The 16,246-nt window shown below is 33.2% G+C and overlaps 1 protein-coding gene across 2 annotated transcripts in view; it reads right to left on the bottom strand.

Moving 5' to 3' along the window:
• Nucleotides 1-16,246, bottom strand: part of LOC143226218 (liprin-alpha-1-like) — a 106,313-nt gene that overhangs the window by 26,896 nt on the left and 63,171 nt on the right. For both annotated transcript variants that reach the window (XM_076456924.1, XM_076456925.1), the window contains 5 exons: nucleotides 15,380-15,453; nucleotides 6,082-6,268; nucleotides 4,620-4,828; nucleotides 3,814-4,006; nucleotides 2,401-2,513 (listed from right to left, as the gene is read on the bottom strand). In XM_076456924.1, the coding sequence (XP_076313039.1) occupies nucleotides 2,401-2,513; nucleotides 3,814-4,006; nucleotides 4,620-4,828; nucleotides 6,082-6,268; nucleotides 15,380-15,453 (776 nt within the window). The remainder of the gene's footprint in view (nucleotides 1-2,400; nucleotides 2,514-3,813; nucleotides 4,007-4,619; nucleotides 4,829-6,081; nucleotides 6,269-15,379; nucleotides 15,454-16,246) is intronic.

The raw sequence follows: 16,246 nt of genomic DNA, 5'->3' as shown, positions 1-16,246 counted from the left end.
CCAAGAACAAACCCAATTCATCCAATTGCACCTGGATGCAAAGGCCAAAAGGAGCAATGGCAGATCGCCTGTTCTGAAAAAGTATGGCCCACTGAGGAAGGAAAACACATCCCCAGGTGGGATACTTTGGTAAGGAACGAAGGTTCGAAGAATATAGTAAAGACAGTTGCAAACGGCGAAGATGCAGAGAAGGTTCATGAGGTTCTATGTATAAACGTTGAACTGGGGAGGTGCAGAAAGCCCCACTGCAGAGTCGAAGTCCTTGATGCTGAATGGGGTCCAGCATCTTTAAGGCCGAGGGTCTGGCAGAGCCATAGATCATTGATCCATAGTCGAGTTATGATCGAATAAGAGCACAATATATCTTTAACATAGAACATCGATCCACCCCCCAACTGCTGACAGAGAGGACACATAGGATGTTCAGTGCTCTTGTGCATTTGACCCGTAGCTGCTTTAAGTGTGGTATAAAGGTCAGCTTACAGTCAAAGATAAGCCCCAAGAGCTTGGGCTCAGGAACCACTGGCAGCAAAACTTCACCGATACAGAGTTCAGGATCAGTGTTTTGATATCATCCAGATTAAAACGTAAACCTCGACAGTTCCATTGTATCAAGGTGGCCATCTTTAATGACGGGTAGGCGAAGTGGCTGGAGAACCCTTCTGTTTACGACCACGTTTTTTTTCCTTACTGTCCTTATTCGGAGGAGGTCTGTCGACCTCCATGGATCCTGCCCTGGGTCGATTGGGCAGGTCTTTGTTGTTGGAAGGGAATTCCAGTGACTGAGAACGTGAACGAATTATTGTTTTGCATCTTTGGTTGGGAGAAAAAGATGTATCAGAAGAAATGCCTGTATTTGAAACTAAAGGATGTGGAACTTGAGGTTTGTTGGAATGTGTGAGAGGAACAGAGATAGGTGTAGAAGTCGATTCATCAACCTTTTTAACCATGGAGGTCAAAAGGCTTTTCATTTGTTTTGAAAACGATTCTCTTGGAGGCATAGAGAGATCTGTCTGCACTCCCACTGTTGTTGTGGAACGAAGTGCAGCAGCATATGTTAGAGATGGAGTGGCGGACAGCAATTTCCGAGCCTCAGGATAACTAATGTTATGAGTCGTTTTCAAACGCTGCTCCTCTTTTTCCTCCAACCATTTTGGGCAAGAACGAAAGTAGGAAGGGTGAAAACCATTGCAGTGGACACAATGTGGGTCCGTGTCACACTCATAGGCATCGTGGTCCTTGCCACCACAATGAGCACATGTCAGGGAACCACGACATGACGTCTTTAAGTGGCCGAACCTCTGACATTGGAAACATAGGAGAGGGTTTGGAATGTACGGCCATACTCTGCAAATTAGATAACCTGCCTTGATGGTGACAGGTGCACGTGGTGATGTAAATGTCAAAACGAGGATATTTGTCGGCAGTGGAACTCCATCTTTGTGAGTGGAGATGCGCCTCACTGCAGAAACTCCTTGAGTGGAGAGACCAGCGAGAATCTCTGACTCGGTGACGTTCTTCAAATCCCTCTCAACAATAACTCCTCGTGATGAATTTAAAGTAGCATGAGGGGTAACCTCAATAGGTACATCCCCAATTGCCTTCACTGTGTTGGGATGTGGATGTTTCAACCAATATGTCTCCAGATCGAAGCTTTTTTACTGACTTTGGAGAGCCAGCAAGACCCTCTAGACCCTTCTGAATAAAAAAGGAGGACATTTGCCCTAAAGGTTTTTCTGAAAGAGAATGCAATATAAGAAAATGAGGTACATGTGTTACAGATGTTGAAGATTGCTGCTCAGAGTCTTCAAGATGTGGTCGTTTACCTATTGACTGTTTTTTGACTATTTTATTCAAAATTTTTTTGTAGGAGGATCCATAGGAGAAAAGGAAAATTTCAGTACCCACTGACCCCACCTAACATGGAGCCCTAAGAGAGGACGCACTATAATGTCATGTAAGGACATTGCAGCAACACCAGGGTTTCTTGAGCACTATACCCAAACACCAGCATCAGACACAATGTCCACAACACCCATTGAGAACTTCCAATACTGTACTCGGTTGACTCTAGCCCAAGTGGACCAGCCGATTTACCCAGGGTGGGCCACCCAAAGCCCGCCCCTCTACAGGAATTCAAGGCCAAAGTAGTGTGTTAGGGTTGGTCCCCTCAACCACCAGGATCCTCTCCTCCCCTTCACGGGTCGCCACGCACGGCAAACACGTGGGTGGATGTTTAGATCCCAGAGGAGGTAAACTGAAAGAACAGAACCTTCCCTGGGAGGTCCCCTCACCACGTACAGGAATCCACACCGAGGGGAGGGGAAAGGAGAATGAAATTATTGTAAATAGCTTCTATTTTTAATACCAACATTAAGAATATAGACTCAAAGAATTTACCATTGTGACATTTCACTTCCAGTACTTTGAGCAACACATCCTAATTGAGTCAAAAGGCAAAGTTCAGGCTGAGGTAACACAATGTTATCCTTGGACCCTGGAATCTTTGGAATCTGAAGAATACAAATGTTTTTGGCTTTTATATGTACATGTATTGTTCTTCTGGATAAATATAATTCATTTTTCTCCTTCATTTTAATAATTTCAAACTAGGAGCTTGGTTTCTAAAACTTAATATATTTCTTAAATCCTTATGAATTCACATTCATTCTAGGCATATGTAGTATCAAAATGTATAAATTCTTAAAAATGGACTGGGCAGAATGCATTTCAGGCTTCAGAAACCTTCCAAGTTCTAAACAAAGAGACTAGCTAAATGTTCAAACATCTATTCTAAAACTGTGAAAATAATATTTAAAATATGGTTGGTTGTCAACTGCTGATATCAGTTTCTTTTACATTGAATAAACTGTGATATGCACAAATATTTGCAAAATTAAATAGTATATGCATTACCAGTTACACACATAACATATGTAATGAAGATCTGACCAGCCAAATATAACATAACATAACAATACATACTTGATTAGTCAAATAGAACTAGTAACAGGAGGTATTAGCTCAGCCAAATGCAACACATCTGGCTGTTTTGATATCTACTGCTTCCAATTGTATTTGGCTGATCAAGTAGATGTCGCCGTGCTGTGCTGACGAAATACAAGATGTAGCAGCAGACATCAAACTAGCCATATGGAACAGGTATAAAAGCTTGTAGCTGATGAGTCATATACAAGTATCAACAAATACTAATGAACCGCCAGATACAATGGGTAGCCCCAAATTTTTGTCCAGCATAACAGAACACACAGCAATAAATAACTTGGCAAGCCAAATACAACAGGTGATTGTAGATACCAGACTAGGTAGATACACAAGATATGTTAATAACATTATCGAGTACATAGTAGCAAATATTGCAACGGTCGCTGCAAGTAGTATAAAAGTAAACAACTGATCACTCAGATACAGAAGGAAGAAATAAAAATTTTAAAAGCATGACATGACATATGTATCTACACATAAATGCCCAATACAATGAACTAGTGTTTTTGTTGTACTATATTAAAACGTATGCTTTTGCTACTGGGTTTTTTTGTCTTCCTGCATATTATTCTAAACATTTTCATTGCATTATAGCAAAAATAATAACTGGTACAGCATTATTGTTTAAAGTAATTACCATGTAGGAATTTGTGTCTTGTGGTATGAATGTAAGTGTGATGAATAATTATAGTATAAAACTGTGCCTTGATGAATGTGGTTCTTCTATGCACTTTCAATAAAAAAACTCTTTCTATTATTGTATGGCATTATAGAAAGGGATTTCAAATAACATTGTATGGCCCTTACAGTATGATATTTGAGTGAGTCCTCCAGTTGAGAACTTTGTTGGGATTTTGGTGTGGATTGGCCACTACGTGGAAGAGATGTCTGTTCAAATGCCTGATCTTGATTCTTCTGATTGTTAATTTCTATTTTTGTGAATCTGGATTCCAGTTCTTCAGCTCTCTGCTCAGTATTCTGTTTTTCTTCTTGTATTAGCCTGTGAACATATGTTGATCCTTCTTAAAATGAAAAAACACATATTATATACCAACTATATCTGATGGCATAAAGAACTTCAAAGCCATATCAGCTCACCAATAACATTTCAGTATTCTTAAACAGAAGTCATTTAAATACCTTGATTCATAAATGAGTTTATTTGAATATTTATATTCTTTTTAAAATGTCCTTATTTTAATTTTATGATCCATGTGATGTCTGTATTTTTTTCTATCATATAAAGCTCTAAGTTGCAATATAAGTTCACTACAGGTTAAATCTATACTATGCATAGACTTTTATATTCTATTAGTTGCATTTCTCTTTTGTATAAATATTTCTTGAAAGAAACATTTACTTACAAACTACTTTAATACACATCTATATATATATATATATATATACACACACACACAAACTTGCATTTTTTAAAACCCTTTTTATTTGGGTGAAATTTATGTCCTCATAAAAAATTTATTCAATAACATCATTGTTATGCATATATATATGTATGTATGGATAACATCTGCATTTTCTAAAGATCTTTTTATTTTAAACCAACTTCACTTTGATTTATATATATATTACTGCAAAGAACTTAAATTACCAACCTAATTTCACTGTTAATAGCATCTAACTGTTCTTGAAGTATGAGGGCCAGAGATTGGGCATCAGCTTGATCACAAGGAGACAACAACTCAAACATTGTTTCATCACTTTGACTGCATTTAGAACCACTGGCAATAAAAGTTTGCTGAACACTTTTAATGACATGAGGCTGTTCTGCTGTATCCCATTCATGTTCAGAAATTGGTGTAACCTAAGCAAAGTGAATAAAACCTTTTCAAATATGCCATATTTTAACGATAAATGCTCACACACAATGAATTATTAAAACTCAAGGTTGAACACTGTTAATATACTTTTTATAAAAATATCAATACTTTTAAGCTTTAAAAATCAGGAAAAGTATAATTTTTTAAATATTCTAATTACTTTGCCAATTATATGCTTTTCATAAATATAATGTTTTTTATATAAAAAATAAATAGAAACTAAAATTTAGGATCTGTTAGTTACTTGAAAACTATTCCACTTTTTCTCTTATACACAAACTGATAAACTTTACAGTTTGAAATCACTTACCCATTATATAATAAACAAAACTATCCATTAGTTTCTATTAATCACTGGAATCTAAATTTAAAGACTATAACACAATACAGAACCAGTGAAAAGTTAAATTTAAGGTTTGTTACCCCAAGGAAAACTTGCCTTTAGGGTCTGTTATAAAAAGCAAATCGACCTTTTGAGTTTATTAGCCACTGGGAAAAAAAAAACCTTGTATGCTTTTTTTTTTTTCACTTAGAATGTAACCTATAGAATTTAATAACTAATAGAGTAACAAAATTTGAGTCTGTTATACACTGGAGACTAATCTTTGGAAGTCTGTTATTTACTAGAATATAACATCCTTTGGTTCATTAACCATAAAAAACAATCTGCTGTTAATTCAACTTTTTGCTAATCAGTTAAATCTTACAGTTTATTTTGTTACCAAAATCTTAAAGTTGTGTTTTTAATTAACAGCTAAATCTTCAGATTTATATTTTTAACATCTGAATTCAGGTGTTCACTACCTTATTGTACAAAAGTCTTTTTAGGTTCATTCTTTTTTTGATAATCAAATTTAGGTATTTATTTATATTACAGCTGTGTCTTTGTATTTTGTTTTTGAACTATGAAATCTCTTGGTGTATGTTTTTGATTTCCAAAAATAAAACTAATGAATCAGTGATAAAATACCTGACTAAATTTATTTGGTTCCTAAGAACAATTACATTATCAAATAGTTTCAAACACTGAAGTCTTTGGATTTTTCTTTTTGTTGCTATAAACAAAATTTTACTTTATCCTTCCCAGAGAATCTAACACTTACATTGGCTTATCCTACTTTAGACAATCTAATTTTAAGAGCTTATTTATTTTTAATTATTCTACAATTAAGTTTTAAAAGCATTTTCCTATTAGTCACTTTTAAATTGAAATCAAAATGTTTAAATGAACTCTCACCTTTGGCATTCCTGCTTCTAGAAGTTGATGCTGTCCTTTCTGGTTCTCATTATTACAATTCACTACAGGAGAGATTAACTTTAAACTGTTACTTTTATTAGCATTATTTAAAGTCAAGCAGGATGATAATCTATTGGATGAAGGTGTAAGCAGTGATGAATGGGAGTTTAAATAAGTAGTTCCAACCCTAATCCATTTCAATGCAGTCAGCATAAGGGTCATGGAGTAATATTTATGTGTCAGAAATGGAAGTAAAAAAACAACAACAGCTGCATTAAATTCAGAAATATTAATTCACATAAACAGAAATAAGCTAAATAAACTTACATAAATTTGTCTATATCAAATTGGTGAAGTTTTTCACCAATGACCTGTAACTAGAGAGAGCATGATGTTTAGATTGGCCTAGAATCCTAAAAAGTTCTAAGTTGATGTAAAGCTTTTAAATTTGAAACTAGATTATAATTACAAGATAGTTGTGAAATGTGTGCAGTAGTTTCAAGAATGAAACTTGACTTGGTCAGTATGTTGTTAAGAACATGGATCTGTGTTGGATATCATATTTTTGTTGCATCACTCATACAAGTTGAACTTACATTAATCTTAGTATTGTTATAGAGTGGTGGATATCATTTGTAACATAGACTAACAACAATTTATGGCAGTGTACAAGTGTTCAAGTTTGTAGAAATGTTTAAAGAGGAAATAAAGTAATTTTATTTCAAAATATTTTCACCATAAAATTTAATATAACCTACTCATATAACAACAACACTACAACACTTGGTGTCAGAAGTGAAATATTTTTGTGAAAATAAAATAGAACTTTGAACATACTTCGAACAGAACTACAAATGCTGAAGATGGTGGCCATAAGGTGAAGTAGTGAGATACAGGAATTACTTGAGATGATGAAGTTATCAAGACAAGATCAAGAAGAAAGATGTAGAAAATTAAAAGAAAGCCGAAAAGAGACCAATGAGAGTGAGACAGAAAATTAAAATTAAATAGAGACATTTACAAAAATTACAAAAAGATCATTAAGGGGTAAGAGAGAGAAACTAAAAGAAAGAAACATATATTTAAGAAGAAACTAAAACAAAAAACTAGATAAATGAAACTACTGGAGAGTGCAGAAACATTACAACAATAAAATCAAAGACAGAAGATCAACAAAAATCAAACATGAATTTAAGAAAGACATCAAAGAAATAGAAAAGAACAGCAATGAAAGACTAAAGTATTTGGAAAACGAATTATTTTCTGCATTAACTCAGCAATTCTAACTGACAATACTATTTACTACTAGATTTAATCTATACTTATGACTAACACACCTGTCCTATCTATTTCTGAAAGACTTTCCTGGGCTGTTCCAGCCATGACACTATCAAATCCAGATCCAGAATTTAGCTGACCAGTTAGACATCAGTCAATAGAGAAACTGATGGACTATAAAAGGAAAGTAAGATTGGAGTCATATAAGACTCAGTTTGAAATAATTTTCAGAGAGAATGGTCGGGATAGTGAAAAAAAAACAACCCAAAAACATCCATCTTTCTGCTCATCTAAAATGAATAGCTCTGAAAATATTAAGTGATCTTGTAGTTATAAATCATAAAAACTACCAAGCTTTGTCTAAAAGGTTTGAAGTGTTGCACCCAGAGCACAATTCCAGAACACAGTTTAGAGGAAAGTTGAAGCTCATGTCAAACTAGCAAAAGATTTTGAAAAACTTGGCAAATTACCTCATTCACATGCTATTCATGATATGAAGAATTCATTAGCACATGACTAACCCATAAATCAAAGATGAGGATATGAAGATCATGACAAAATAAAGTAGATATACATCCTCAAAGGAAAACATGCATTTAGCAATAGAACTAGGATCCATTAAAGTTGCATACAAACAATTAAAGACATCTTTAAATTTGGGGATCATCCAATCAATCAGTGTTGAAACATCAACTCCTACCAATAACAGTCAAAAAGGACTAAAGGATTAGTAAATAACTAATGACACATAACAAATCACAAGACAACAAGCATTTTAAATGTAATCTGAAATATTGCCAAGAACTCTAAACAAAAGTTTGTTGGGGATAAGAATCTCTCTTAAAGATTAACAGAAAGTGTTACAAATGTGGTAAACCTTGCCATTATAGCCAAGACTGTGATAAGTCAATGGTTGTCAAGATTGCAAGGAGAGAATACCCCAAGGATGAATCTTCTAGCCCAATCTGACCCAAGGAACAACTGGGAATTAACCAGACATTTGACATTAATTGAAGTTATGGAGCAAAGTTCAGCTGAGATTAATCCAGCTGTCTCTTTCTTTGAAGTGTAATATTTTTCTTTCATTGGTTGGTTCTTTTAAACTATCTGGTAAAAAAAAGAAATTCAACTTTCAAGTTTGTGCGACAAGAACAATATACTTAATTTCCTCCTTTAATGTTTCCACGCTAAATACTTGTACAATGTTCTAAACTGTCATAGGCCTACATTACCAATAATGTTCAAACCTCTCTAACAGTATTAGGTTTAATGTAAAATCAATTTATTTGCATAGAGTGAGCAACCCAACAAGCATGATAGTTAATACAAATCAAAACACATTATAGAAGTACAATGACTGATTCAAATCTGTATCTTGAAACAACCCTATACACTTCACAATTGTCTCATATTCATAATCTAACTCCAAATGTATGAAGAGAACTTGACATCAACTTAGAACTTTCTGGGCCTTTCTTAACATATCATGCACCCTCTTATTATCATAGATATTACAAATTAAAAATATAGCTTACAACAATATATAACTGGTTGAGAATAACAAAGGACACAAAATAGTCTTTATTTAACAAACTAATCTATGATTCACTGAAAATAAATTATTTATAATGCAGTTTTTTTTTAATTCCTCAGCTTGATATCACATCTCTTGCAATTTAAGTGAATGCTCTACCAAAGGAGCTACTTAGCAATTGTTACCACTACCTTCTCCTCTCACAAACAAAATCCATGCTCAAGCCTTATCACAGTGTTATGAGATGACCACTAATTAGATATTAATTTTGCTGTCACAATCACATTTTTTTCATTTCATAGACTTGATATCAAACTTTAAACCTCTTGCACTCTAGGTGAGTGCTTTACCAACTCAGCTAAACCCACCAGCTACTGCCAGTAAGGCACTAGTTAACACTTAAGATTACAGTGATAAACAAGGATATTATAGATTACCTATCTTTAAAGTAATATAGAATTATTCAAAATTATCACATTATTTAGTTTCCACACTGTTGTGGCAGTAATACATGATCTGAAGTTGCTAACATTATTCTGTTCTAGCCACTCTGCTTTTTGTTTCTTAGTAGATGCCTCCTTTGCCTACAGGGAAACTTCAATACTGCACATTGAACAAAGATCATGAAGTTATCTCATCTACTAGTCAAGGAAAACAAGTTAACATTCTGGATTCAGGCATGATGTCTTGATTCATTTCTACTTGGCTTTCATTGTGACTAGTTAGGTAGAGATTCATCTTGAGAGGTGAAATGTTTGCAAGCTATTCACTGATCGAGTAGAGGCGATTGTCCACTTGTTATGTACACACCGTTTATTATGTTCAAATAAATATTGTTTTAATCATCATTTAAATATATCTAATCTCTTTATTTCTCATGCAACTTAAAATTCAGTTAAGTTAACAGCTACAGAACACTCCTCTTATTTTTTTTATCTGGTGTTATTTGCAAATTTACCTGCATGACACTTGTTGGGAAATTGTTTTTCTTGAAAATACCAAACTACTACACTGACACAAATAATATTTGTTTTTTAACCAAAGACAGCAACAGCTAAACAAGTAATTAGAGTGTAACAGTATGTATTGTACAAACAACAATAATACTACTAGATGTGTATAGGTGAAGAGATGTAAGTAATGTGTTTGATCAAGTGAAACATTGTTATTAAGAGTAAGTGATGATACTGTTTGAATTATAATATGAAATGCTATTGGATAAAGATGTGTTATAGAATTTTGTTGCACTGTTTATATCTCACAAGATATTTTTATTTCATTACATGAAATACTGTTGACTGTTTAACTACTGATACATCTATAGTATTGGTCATTATATTAATTTGAATACTGCTGGTTGAAAACAAATGATGACAGAAAATAATGTTTCTTTAATAACTTAAATGCCTTTCAATGATAATAACCAATGATACATTACACCGTTTGTTTTATAATTTAAAGTGGTACTAATTGAAAACAGGTGCTTACATATCACTGTACTTGTTTTTTTCTTAACTTATAATGTTATTTGTTCAGAAAAATTTAGTGTAAAACAATAATCATTTTTAACCATAAAAGGTCTAACATCAAAAAGTAAAAACTGAATTTTACACAACAGAAAACTTACCAAACTGATGTGCCATGCTTGTAGATTCAGTATATATTAGCAACCAGAAATAAAAGTTATCATCTTCTTACATTGAAAATATATTTCTGATAGATACTTACCTCCTCTCACAAATAGCTTTTCTTGACTTATACTGCCCTCTAAAGGCACAAAGTTTCACCTGCCAACAGCCTTAATACTCCCACCCACCCTCACTCTTATTCACGAGACAACTGTATGCTATCATCAAATGATCCTACAGTAACCCTCTATTTATAGGAGTGCAACATGACTTTTATCATAACTAGTACCCTCTATTTTGTGCAGCCTGCAATAACTTTGAGATTTGGCAATACATATATAACCAACACCAGAAGTAAGGAGGTCAGGTGGGTAGTGTGAGATGATATAAGTATCTCTTGCAAATACATTTTCAGTGTAGGAAAATGTAACTTTTGATATGATATATTATCTTTACTTAGAAATAGCTAGAATCCCACATTTAGTGTAGAGGATCTGGTGAGAAGATGATCCCCTTTTTAGTAAGTGCCTGACGGAAGACAATGGGGTGTGCATATAAAAGGAAGCCAATATATTCATGGGAAATTGCAACACTTCTCAGCAATGTATACTCTTCACCCATTTGAAAATGCATCACAAGAAGAGTGGAATCAAAAGAGAAATCCAAATAAATTGAATAAATTAAATTAAAAGATCCCTTGTGTAGAGTGGCCAGGGTATGTCAGACTAAATGGTAGAGCTACTTCAACCAAAACCAGTTGAACCATAATAAGTATATCTAGCCCACAGTGGTGGACAGCAGTAGTAAACATGTCTGATTAATGAAGTCCATACACCAACAGGAAGAGGAAAAGGGTCTTGAAGGAGAGGTGAAAGAAGGAACAAATGAACAACTGCTCAAATGGAGGAGAACATTGAGATTCTAATCTAGGAAAAAGGGAGGGTGAGGTGGAGTGAACAAAACAAAAGGGAAAGGACAAATAAATGAAAAACATGGGCTTATAATGTAAATTAAACATGGCAAACAAAGAAGCATGATAACTCATCACTAAGGAGACTGAGAGGCTCCTGCCAAAGAAACAGGTAAGAAAGAAAGTGATGTGGAGAAGAGTAGGATGAGGAGGAAGAAAATCATAACATATGAACCAATAATAGTATGTGTATTACTGCCACTAGTACACAGTCATGAAGGAAGGATGAACAGAATGGGAAATCAAGAATGTGACACAATGTTAAAAGATTTACACATGAAAACAGAGTGTAGGAAAGGAAGAATGATGCACACTAGACTAAGGCTGATGTAAAAGGAAGGGAGAAAGAGGGTACAGAAGAGAAAGCAATACCACTCGCCTGTACAATAATGAAAACCACAGCTATGTCAGCCAAAGGAAAGCTACAAAAAGAATATGAAACAGAGTGGTCTGAATGATGGGAAGGAACCAGGGAAGCTAGAAAGATGGGAGGGTAGGCACACAGGTAAAGACCTGTACAATCCAGACTGAGAGAAAATATTGCCCCAGCCAATGAATATGAAACAAGAGATTAAAACTGGAAGTTGAGATGTATGGTAGAGGCATCAGGTTCAGAACACTACACTCAGGAAAAAGTCTCCATAATACCAGTCAGGCCAGTAACTACACAATAGGGAGAATCCTGTCTAGACAAGATAAATGATCCTCAACTATTAGGTTGAGGAATAATTCGTGAGCGTTTTTAAATAATTTCATTCAAGCATTACATGCAAGACTATACAATACTTCAATGCATGAACACATTACACCCAAAACATTTATTATGATACTTTATTTCATGTAATACCTAGGTATATAGTATGCATTGTTTTAAACGAAATTGCAAGAAATTAAATGCGAAAAGCAGATGGTGTCGAAAATGCTCGATTTTGTCCACTTGACAGTCCATTTAATGAACTGAAAATGAAAGCAAAAATTAAAGACATATGAAAATCAAACACACCATCTATTAGAGCAAAAAATTATCTACCAAATGATGTGAAATATTTTGCGAAAGCGTTTCATTTATGAATATATTTGTTTAACTTGAAAAAACGCTCACGAATTATTCCTCAACCCAATAGATTAAAAAAAGCCAGAATATGACAAACCATCAAATGTATATGATCATCAAGGACCCAATATAGGTGGTACAGTATTTAGAAACAGAGATCTCTTGCCTAAAGATGTAGATGAGCACGATCAAGCTGTTTGAATAAATAATCACCAACTGACCCTGAAGAGCTGGAAGGAATTGAATCAATGCTTGATGAACTGTAAGGAGCTCCAAGACATTGATATAGAGTGGGAAATTGGATAGAGAGCACTATTCCTTGACCTTCTGAGCATCTAGATAGGCACCCAAACTAGAAAGAGAGGTACTCATAAAAGAGATGTTTTAGTTGAGAAGGAAACTGAAAGCAAAAAAGGCAGCATAACACACCATGATTCTGGGTATTCTATGGGTAAAAAATTGAAATAACCTGAACCATGTAGATGTTAACCTGCAATTAATGGTATAAACAAAGACCAAGATATTCAAAATAGATAAAGCACCAGGATAAGACAAAGATTTTAACATTTTTATAGGTGATAAAATCAGTTATGAGAGCCTCTTTTCTTTATGTTTGATAGGTAAACTGAGAGCAGGCAGGTGTCTAACAACTGGAGAGTTGCTTATGTTACTACTATTTTTAAAGGGGGGAGAAAAGAGTTGACCTGCAATTACAGCATAATTAGTCATACTTCTGTAGCATGTAGAATCCTAGCAAATCAGATACAAAAAGCTCTATAAAATCATTTAGTAAAATACAGTATTATAAATGAAAGCCAGCATAGATTTATAAAGTAGAAATATCTTGCCTTAATAATCTGTTACTATTTTTCAACCATGTTATTTGTCATCTTGATAAAGAAAGTGGTATACATTTGAATGCATATGCACTTACATTTCACAACCTTCTCAAAAACTGCTACATAAAAGATTAGCTAAAATAAATCACATATTTAATTAACAGAGTCCAGTGAACCTGGACTCTTGTTACTATCATAGAATACTTCAAATGTTAGTGCTTGACCCTATGTGTTTTTGTTATTTACTTTTATGATATTAATAGGGCATAATAAGTAATGTCTCCTTATGTATTTTAAACTCATGGGTATTTCTAGGTGTAATGAGAATTTTGAGATATTACACAATAATTTGCATAAATTGGTAAGTTGGCATAATGAATTTTAGTCATAGTAAATGCAAAGTAAAGCAGTTGGAAGACTAAAAATATGATCACGTGTTTAATATAAATTGGAACTAAGTAGTGTGACTTAACAAAAGGATAATTGCATATTGATGGATAAGTAATATAAAGCCATTGAAGCAGTACTCTGTTGCTAGTGGTGATGACAAAAGAATTTTAGTGTCATTATAAACACTTATTATAGTTCGAAAGAAGATGTAACTATGTCTATAAAGAAATCACTTCTTACTCAAAATACTGTATGAAATTTTAATCTACTTATCAAAGAAAGAATATTATCTTATCAAAAATGGTTCAAAGAAGAGTGAATAAGGATGATTCCAAGGTCGAAAGTATAATTTAATTTATAGGGATAGGCTAAGATCACTTAACTTGTTTTCTCTTTAGAAACGTTTAAGATTTGAAAAAGACAGGATGGCTCCAGATGTGACAGTTTTAGATTTCTAACAGTGTGAGTGACTTATGGAATGAGTTGCCAAAACGTTATTGTTGTTTGAGAGAACTAATAATTTCCCTAAAAATAGTGGATGGATTTAAGTGTTTCTTTTCTTAAAGGTGTGTGTGCAATGTTAGCATTGATAGACCAAATAATCATTTGTTGTTTGTACGTTGTGTGGAAGTCACATTATCCATTTTGTAAGCCTAGTAGATATTAGATTAAAACAATAGTTTGTAGTAATTTTTCAAACTGTCTGGTAATTATATGCTATAAAAATATGTTTAGAGAAGAAAGTCAAAAGGATAGTAGATATATAGTTAGAGAAACTTTCTTTACTACAGCTCATATCACAGCTCACATATTTTTAACCAGTAAGTCAAGTATTTTATGTTTCATGTATGGTGTCAGTATGTTATTCAAAATGTGTTTAACATTGTGTGAATACAATTCCATAACTGAAGTCTTCAGTAAGTCTAATTTTTGACTCACAACAAACAAGCCAGGTGTTAATAACTGGAATTCAGCCTATTATTGAGTTATATTTAGGAAGTACTACTGTACAATATTTTAACAGCTTTACATCTGAGATTTTATTTAAGAAAACAGCTTTTAGGCCAACTGTCCATACAAACAGATTTCAGTGATGATAGTGTATATAATATGGTACAGTGTTATAAAAAACATTTGAAAATTGTTTGTGAGACAGAGAGTCTAAAATATTGTGATAACACAATGATGAACAAATTTTAATTCAAATAACTTATAAATTATTCACCCATAAGACTTATAAAGCTTATAAAATAATAACCAAAATATTTAATTTAGAACCATATTCTTATGGCACACCTAGTTTTATGTCTAATGTTAAGTTACAGTAATAACCAACGTTGCATAAAATCATTCGTGGTTCATCTTTCAACTTGTTCCCCAATGGGACAGATGTAGGTCTACAGAGTTACAATGCTAAAATTTGTGATTCAATTTCCCATAATGAACACAGTTGATAGCTCAAAGTGATTTTGCTCTAAAACAAACAAACAAACAAAAAACATATTTTGAAATACTTATAACCATAAAACAAAATACTATAATACTCATTTCACTTGTATGATGTACATAAAAATCAAATTAGAGTAAAAAAGTTCAATCACAAACCTATCTAAGCTTTTCCTATCTTGAAACATATTCAGTTCACTGTACATCACAGAAGAATCACAGACAGTTGTTTCCTACAAAAAATATAGAAACAATTTAAACTGTTACAAATGTTTTCTAAAATAGTAATTTTTTCTAGACTGCAAATCTATTACAACAATAAACTAAATTTTAAATATTTTACTTATCTTTCAATCTAAAGTTATTTTTAAAATGCATAAATAAACATTCAGCTCAGAATAATTATGTAATGACTCTCCTTGGAAGAAGTTCAGTTACAGATCTGCTCAAGTTTGATTAAGAGACAAATGTTTATTTTTCCAAGACTTCTAATAATATAAAAGTACTAACAAAAATTAGATGAACAACTACTACAAAAATAATTGAAAAATGTAAAACATTTCTTTCCAAATATATAATCTAAAATTTAATACAACCATAGGTGTAAGGCCAGAATATTTTATACCAGTGTTTTGTATAATTAAGATAACAATTACCATACCCTCAAAATCAAATCACAATAACTAACAAAGTTATGAGCAACGTTAGTAAAGTTTCTATCTTATACGTGTTCCAAGTGCAATTATTACACACAGTATGTACAATTATGTTATTCAACTTTTCAAAACAGAGGTTGTGACTTGAGTTTGTTATCATGAACAAAAATAATATGGACAAACAACAAAGGGATAACTGGATTTTAACGACAACCAAGAGTGAAACTGATCTCTTAGTAACCATCCTTGGTTAAACAGTTCTTTGCATCAAGAGTAAAATAAATCTTAATGCCTATCAAAATTAAACTGGATCCTAATACCTACAAAAAGTAAACTTGGTTTTGTATTTCAGCCCAACTGGTATGGGTAC

Source organism: Tachypleus tridentatus, chromosome 9 (assembly GCF_004210375.1).
Source record: "Tachypleus tridentatus isolate NWPU-2018 chromosome 9, ASM421037v1, whole genome shotgun sequence".
Taxonomy (NCBI): Eukaryota; Metazoa; Arthropoda; class Merostomata; order Xiphosura; family Limulidae; genus Tachypleus; species Tachypleus tridentatus.
The sequence above is the reverse complement of the archived record's forward strand: the minus strand, read 5'-3'. Positions and strand labels throughout refer to the sequence as shown.